The sequence below is a fragment of the Crinia signifera genome, chromosome 11, assembly GCF_055691185.1.
Source record: "Crinia signifera chromosome 11, ASM5569118v1, whole genome shotgun sequence".
Classification (NCBI taxonomy): Eukaryota; Metazoa; Chordata; class Amphibia; order Anura; family Myobatrachidae; genus Crinia; species Crinia signifera.
Window position 1 is genome coordinate 96,573,004 of NC_139227.1, and position 8,182 is coordinate 96,581,185.

The following is an 8,182-nucleotide window of genomic DNA, read 5'->3' on the forward strand; positions in this document are numbered from 1 at the left end:
ATAATTGGAGCCTCTATCCATTGATACCTGCAGAGGGGTAGAAATGACCGATTGTACGTGCAGGCTAGTATATTATACGGTACATGTGTATTAGCACGGCGCCCAATTTTACTATGTATGCAAATGTAGTGAAATTGCATCGCATGCCGTTATGGCATGGCATGCGATGCAATGCGATTTTGATGCTTATAATGGCACTTAATGTACTATAGCATTAAATGACATATAATGTCATTTATTAAGCCCCCCCCCCCCAGTATCGACGTGATACCAAAGCGTGGCAAGCGCAGCGAGCCCCACGAGAGGACGTGTATTATGTTACATGTATGATGCTTATGCTCGCCACGCTTCGGGCTCGGTGGCTCGCCGCACTTGCCACACTATATACAATCAACTCCACGCCGACGTGGATAGTGGGGGTATGAAAAGGTTGGTCAGACACGGGGCTCGCTGTTCTCGCCACGCTTCGGGCTTGGTGGCTCGCTGCGCTCACCACACTATATAAAATCAACTCCGCACCAACGTGGGTAGTGGGGGTATGAAAAGGTCGGTCAGACGTGTACCGCCGCCGCTCGCCACGCTTCGGGATGATGTGGATAGTGGGGGGGGGGGGGGCAAAATAAATGACATTATATGTAATTTTACCATTAAATGGCATTGTAGTTTCCATCAGAACCGATATCTCATCGCATTGCATGCCATTTTGATTGCATCCTATCTTTTTAATGGATTCACTGACACAGAGCAGTGAATACATTAGATAGGAAAATCGCATCGCATCGCATGCCATACAATATGGCATGCGATTTCACTACCGTGATTAGCCCTCTACGCAAATGGAGTAGTAGGTGCTGTGATAATACACAAGTACCAATTATACGCCTGTACTTAGCATACAGAATACACAGTGATCATTGTGTGCTTGTGCGCAGTAACCACATAATAACAAAGCTGAGCGTCAGCTAGAAGAGAACAGAGGTCATGTTAGGAAATTAGCATTTAATCCATGCTTTATGTAAAAGTGTGAGTGTGGTTTTAATTTTAATTAAAACCTTAATGATAAACATGAGACAGCCCCCTTAGGACAGATTGTGTGGATGTAGCATCATCCGAAAAGTCTCAACACAATTACTTAGGTTTTTTATTCCCCCCCCCCCCCCCCCCCTTAAATACGAAGGGCATATTGAGCGCGACGCACCTTGGGGTAATGTCACATGAGCAATTAAAATGCTGACTTTCACGCCCGGCGTTTACTTCCTAAAACATTGATACACTTTAATTATTTATGAAGCACAATTTGGAATATGCTGCAGCTATATAAATACAGGTTAATAAATAATACATAACAGAGAATTGAGATTCGGGACTAGTGGTTATAAACTGTGACGGGCAATTCTGGGTCCCCGGTGCTGCCGTATGTATCAGTACCGCCGCACTGAGAAGCCGCCATTGTAGCCGCATCCAAATTAGTAACGATACCTATTAAAGTGGTGCCGTAAGTACATGTCATTGATATATTGATACTAGAAGTACAAGCTTCAAAAATGATAGAGTGATAAACCAACAACCAATTGGCTCCTACCTGCCATTTTCAAACCCTCGCCTGCAACATGGCAGTTAGGAGCTGATTGGCTGGCTGTTTCAAGGTGCCCATACAAGGTGCATTGTACTGGTGCGATGCGATGCATGCTCCCACGCACATCCCATAAAGTATGGGTCCTGTCCCTTGAAGTCGCTGTTTTCTTGTTTTTGCTAATGTATGTATTGTAAGGTGCTGTGGAACCCTTGTTCTGTCAAGAGTACAGAAACAAGGTGCCTTTGAGTGCGCTATATGGCTCCAGCAGCAACTCTAAAGAGCCCCCATGTTAGTAACGGGCAATTGGTGAACAAATAGACAGAAATATTAGAGTGCGCTAATATAGAAATTGATGAAACCACAACCTTTTTAGGTTAAAACCTTCTAAGGTATAGAGGAAATTTGCATTTTATTTGTATTAGAATAACAATTTGATAAAAATGATAAAAGATAAAAAAAAAGGAATTTTTTCAATGTCATAGATGCTTGATAACCCAACGCGTTTCGTCTTGACGACTTCATCAGGGGAAATTCAAAGCAAATCAGTAATTACATTCAATGATTCCTTTTCCAAAAGGTCCCCATCGATAGAAAACAGAAATAAATTCCAAATTAATGAGAAGATAAAAAATGAGCAAGCGCTTCAAATAGATCATTTTCAGGTGGGAAGGGGCTTTTGACAGAAAGTCACCAGTGGAACAGTAGTATCTCATGTGCCTCCTCCAGACTGGAGGTAGTTATGAGATGATTGGCTGGCTGTTTCAAGGGGCCCATACATTTCAGTGTCCCGTCCCCTGAAGTCGCTGTTTTCTTGTTTTTGCTCATTTGTATTGTAAGGCGCTGTGGAACCCCTGTGGCATTATATAAATAAACTGTCATAATAATAATTTACATATATATTCAAACCCCGAAAACTTGCTTGAAATACGGACGCTTTTTTTTGCTTTTCACTAAATCGCCTCTTCAGTGCTGCCTCTCTTTGTATATCAGGGGTGGGGAACCTTTTGGGGTCCGCGGGCCATTTACATTGAGGCATAATGCCTCGGGGGCCATTTAAAAAAAATATCAACTTACAAATCGTCCTGCAGCAGCCGTCCCACGCTCCAGCGGCTGCCGCAGGTTACAAGTCGCCAGTCTGTGTGGTCCGGCGGCTGTGCAGGGAGTCTCATACAGAGGAAATCTTGCGAGAGGTCGGTAGCTCTCGCGAGATTTTCCCTGTATGAGACTGCCGTCAGGTGGGTGGGCGGGTCACAAAAAACGGCTCCGGGGGCCGTATACGGCCCGCTGGCCGGAGGTTCCCCACCGCTGTTGTATATGTATGCAGTATTTTGTCCGGGCACCGGGGCTAGCTGTTTGTGATACTGTTTGAGTGCCAGCTGATTTGTATGTATGTATGTATATATATATATATATATATATATATACCCCTTTAGCATAGCTCGGTTGCACATGTATAATTATGCAGGTCCACTGTACATGAATATGCATTTTTCGTGTCACAGATCCGGACCGCAGGCATAATCTGAATAATAGATTTTCTCTTTGTAACAAGGCATTTTCCTGTAAAAATGAAAGTACATTTTGCTTAGCGTTGAGCAACCTTTGCTGATACACATTTTGTTATACTGCGCGCATGCATTATGCATTCCTCAGCTCTAGGTTATAAATGTGCTTTGAGCCGGTATAAGACTTCACTTACGTCTGATTCATAGGAAATTTCATTAATCTCTGCAGCACCGGGACCTTGCAGTGAACGGCAGATTGGAAATGAACCCAGGGCTGTGGGTTACAATGTGGCACAGATGAATCAGCAGTCAGAGATTCTAGAAGCCCATTTCATATGGAGAGAGCAGAGGGAATGCTTTAGAAAATCTCTCATAAGTTACAGGATTGGGTTTTATACATTGCAAATTGTGTTAACACCATGTAGTGTGAATGCTGTGTCATACACTTGCATACTCTACTGGAATGCCTACTCTCCTGAATTTGGGGAAGGTCACCACATGCTCCCTGGGAGAGTAAGCCGGTCAGCTGTATCCGCCCACTTCCCCAAGGGGGCAGGTCAGGATTCTGATAAAGCCAATCATCCATTTGCACTAATGAAACCCAGAAGCCAATCAATCACAGCCATCTGAGGGCATCAATTTACAATGAAACTGCGGTATCAATGAGGCACATGAGTCTACCATTCAGGACACACAGGGCAATGGCCACTTCTTCCCTGTGTTAGTGATGGGCATTCAAAGATGCCTTAAAAGTTGTCTCAGCAGTTCTCAAACTGTGGGTCCTGATCTCAAAGTGGGACTAGACCTGCTCAGCATGGGGTCGCGACTCCATGCTGCTGACAATCAGGCTGATGACTTTTTTAATCTCAGTCAGTGATTCAAGGAGTATGAAAAATCTGTTGAATTGTCTGTTATTTAAACTCCTCCCATCCCTGAGTGCCTCCACAATGCTGCCATGTATGTGCTGTCTGCTGACTACACATGTTATGTGATGGGTTATGGTATATTAGTCTCCTCCCATCACTCTGTGCCTCCACAATGCTGCCATGTACAGTATGTGCTGTCTGCTGACTACACGTGGGATGTGATGGGTTATGGTATATTAGTCTCCTCCCATCACTCTGTACCTCCACAATGCTGCCATGTACAGTATGTGCTGTCTGCTGACTACACATGTGATGTGATGGGTTATGGTATATTAGTCTCCTCCCATCACTCTGTACCTCCACAATGCTGCCATGTATGTGCTGTCTGCTGACTACACATGTGATGTGATGGGTTATGGTATATTAGACTTCTCCCATCATTTTGTGCCTTCACAATGCTGCCATGTATGTGCTGTCTGCTGACTACACATGTGATGTGATGACCTTCTGCAGTAACTTTCTGGGGTCCTGTAATTATTTTTATTGTCTGATGGGGTCCCAGAGCAAAATAGTTTGAGGACCCATGGGTTATCTGATTACAGCGAATGGACTGTGGCTATCGAGTAAGAATTAAATATCTTGCAAATGATACAGTAGCTAAGAATTTTGAAAAGTTTCAGCAGTTCCAAGAGAAAAGATTAGGGCTTGAATTGTTGTACATGTATACACAAATGATACACGATATGTCTACTGTATGTATATAACTGCAGTATTTAATCATTGCTATCTTCTCTTTTTCTTGCAGAATACTGGAACTCCTGAAGGACCAAACACAAACAAAGTATGAATGTTGAACAAGATGACATTACATCCACAGCAGATGATGATAGGTCCTAGGTTCAACAGGGCCTTATTTGACCCCCTTTTTATTGTGCTGTTGGCTCTCCAGCTTCTCGTGGTGGCCGGCTTGGTCAGGGCGCAGACCTGCCCTTCTGTGTGTTCTTGCAGTAACCAGTTCAGCAAAGTGATCTGCACGCGGAGAAACCTACGCGAGGTACCGGATGGTATATCCACCAACACGAGGCAGCTGAACCTTCATGAAAATCAGATCCAAATAATCAAAGTGGACAGTTTTAAACACTTACGACACTTAGAAGTTTTACAGTTAAGTAGGAATCACATTAGGACGATTGAAATTGGGGCCTTCAATGGCTTGGCCAACTTAAACACACTAGAACTGTTTGATAATCGGCTGACTACCATTCCGAATGGAGCTTTTGAATATTTGTCAAAACTGAAGGAGCTTTGGCTGAGGAACAACCCTATCGAAAGCATCCCGTCCTATGCTTTTAATCGCATCCCATCACTGCGTAGGTTGGATTTGGGGGAAATGAAAAGATTGTCATACATTTCAGAAGGAGCATTTGAAGGGCTTTCGAACCTTAAGTATTTGAATCTTGGGATGTGCAACCTAAGAGAAATCCCCAACCTTACCCCTCTCGTGAAACTAGATGAGTTAGATCTTTCTGGGAACCATCTGGCGGTTCTCAGACCAGGATCGTTTCAAGGATTAACCCATTTGCAAAAACTGTGGATTATGCATTCCCAAATTCAAGTGATTGAGCGGAATGCCTTCGATGACCTTCAGTCGCTTGTGGAACTTAATTTGGCACATAATAATCTAACTTTACTGCCTCATGACCTGTTCACACCTCTCCATAATTTGCAAAGGATTCAGTTGCATCACAACCCCTGGAACTGCAACTGTGACATACTGTGGCTGAGCTGGTGGCTTAAAGAAATAGTCACTACTGGCAGCACATGTTGTGCCCGTTGCAGCACTCCCTCCAGTTTGAAAGGTACTCACATTGCAGAACTGGACCAGAATTATTTTACGTGCTATGCCCCTGTGATTTTGGAGCCCCCCACTGATCTGAATGTCACAGAAGGGATGGCCGCTGAACTCAAATGTCGGGCATCAACATCATTGACTTATGTTAGTTGGATTACTCCCAATGGCTCCATTATGACCCACGGGGCTTACAAAGTACGTATATCTGTGCTTAATGATGGCACACTAAACTTTACAAATGTAACAGTGCGAGATACGGGATTGTACACGTGCATAGTGAGTAACTCTGCAGGGAACACCACTGCCTCGGCGACACTGAATGTGACCGCAACCGATACTGGTTATACATACTTTTCCACCGTCACTGTAGAGACAATGGAACCATCTCAGGATGAGGCGAGGACCACGGAACATCACGTAGGTCCAACACCAGTCATTGACTGGGAAACCACAAATGCAACCACCTCGCTAATGCCTCACAGCACAAGGTCCACAGAGAAACCTTTCACCATCCCAGTCACGGATGCAAACAGTGGAATGCCGGGGATTGATGAGGTTATGAAGACCACCAAAATTATAATTGGCTGCTTTGTGGCCATCACCCTAATGGCAGCTGTTATGTTGGTTATTTTTTACAAGATGAGGAAACAGCACCACAGAAAGAACCACCACGCTCCCACGCGGACTGTTGAGATTATAAACGTGGACGACGAACTGACAGCTGACACGCCCATTGAGAGCCACTTGCCCATGCCCGCGATTGAACACGAGCATTTAAACCACTATAACTCTTATAAGTCCCCTTTTAACCACACAACAACAGTGAACACAATAAATTCAATACACAGCTCTGTGCATGAACCTTTACTGATTCGCGCAAACTCTAAAGACAATGTACAGGAGACGCAGATCTGAAATTCTACGGCGCAACAGATTAAGAGCAAAAACAGACAATTTATATTCAAAAATGGAACGAAAATGACTGGGCTAAATCTACTGTTTCCAATTAAAAAAGAAAAGTGTCTTTACAAAAAAAAAAAAAAAGTTAATAAAAAAACAAAGAAATTTATTTATTAAAAATTCTATTGTGATCTAAAACTATTGAAATCTGTGTATTCCTCAAGCTAAATTGGCTATGCTTGGTTTAACCTGAGAGCTCATATCTTTATAGGAAAAGTGAATCTAAATCCTCCAGGAAGATCTACTGTAATTGTAGAATTTTTTTTTGTTTTGTTTTTGTTTATAAAATGTTTTTTTTTTTATTTTTTTTATGGTGAACTAAAGCATCAAATTGGTTTATTGATTTATTTTCTTAAATAGTGGAAGCCTTCAAAAGTATTTCCCTCTGAGCATTAGGTAATGGTCTGTAAATTGTTGTCCTATTACAATCTGCAAATTCACAAAAATTTTTTTTTTTTTTTTTTTTTTTTACTCTTGTAATGGGATATTCTGTATTTTTGCAGAATTTATAATCTTTGGGGAGATATAAAAAACACAAAATAATGTGTAAAAATCAATCATCACTGACGCAGCTCTGACACGAGTCAAATTGTAGCTCTGAACACGTAAAAGAGGTTATGAATAAAAACAAATTGATGGTTTTCCGTACTTGGGCAAGAATTTTTTTAAGGTCGCTGTTCCGTCAAATAATCTTGCTGGATGTTTTCAGCTGAGATAATGTCCTGAAGGAATAAATTGTATGATACGCTGCTGTTAGTAAATGTGGATGAGCATATTTGTATCTCTTTGGAATTGATCTGTTCCCAAGATTCTTGTCTCGGGAATCCTCCGGTGGGAGGCCGCATGGCTTGTACGCCTGCTGATAACATGAATGAAGTTTTGCACAGGCTCGCTTATCAGACGTCCTATGGGAGCACTGTAAGACCGTGAAGTGGTTTAAAATTGTGATTCACAACCAATACAGAATTCCACAAAACACTAATGTCCTGGGAATTGCAAATGTTGGTTTGGTAATTGTGTTATTTATAGACTAGAATTAGAACACCACACTTCTGATCTACAGATTCGCTAACAATTCAGGATAAACAAAACTTCCCTAAAACTCAATTCTGGGTTTAATGGGGGTATTTAGCATAAAAATCTGGCGAGCGCCGGCGGATAGGGACGCCATTAAACTGGGATGCGCGTGCGTCTCACACGCACGCGCGTCCCAGTCTATCGGCGGCGGGGCAGCGTGTCCCTGCCGATCTCCTCTTCAGGGAGTCGGTCAGGGTTAGGAGGGGGAACGGGCAGCGATGGGGACCGGCAGCAGCGGGGACCCGGGGTGAGCTCCGTTGCCACAGGGCGCACAAGCTTCTCGTGCACGCGCCCTGTGGCGGGAGCTGGCAAAAGTTTCACAAGCCACTGCAAACATGAAGTGGAC

The 8,182-nt window shown here is 43.2% G+C and overlaps 1 protein-coding gene across 8 annotated transcripts in view; it reads left to right on the top strand.

The window, feature by feature from the left end:
- Positions 1-6,897, top strand: part of LRRC4C (leucine rich repeat containing 4C) — a 641,462-nt gene extending 634,565 nt beyond the window's left edge. For all 8 annotated transcript variants that reach the window (XM_083163824.1, XM_083163825.1, XM_083163823.1 and 5 more), the window contains one exon: positions 4,753-6,897. In XM_083163824.1, the coding sequence (XP_083019950.1) occupies positions 4,795-6,714 (1,920 nt within the window). In that variant the 5' untranslated portion in view covers positions 4,753-4,794 and the 3' untranslated portion in view covers positions 6,715-6,897. The remainder of the gene's footprint in view (positions 1-4,752) is intronic.
- The last annotated feature ends 1,285 nt before the right edge of the window (positions 6,898-8,182 follow it).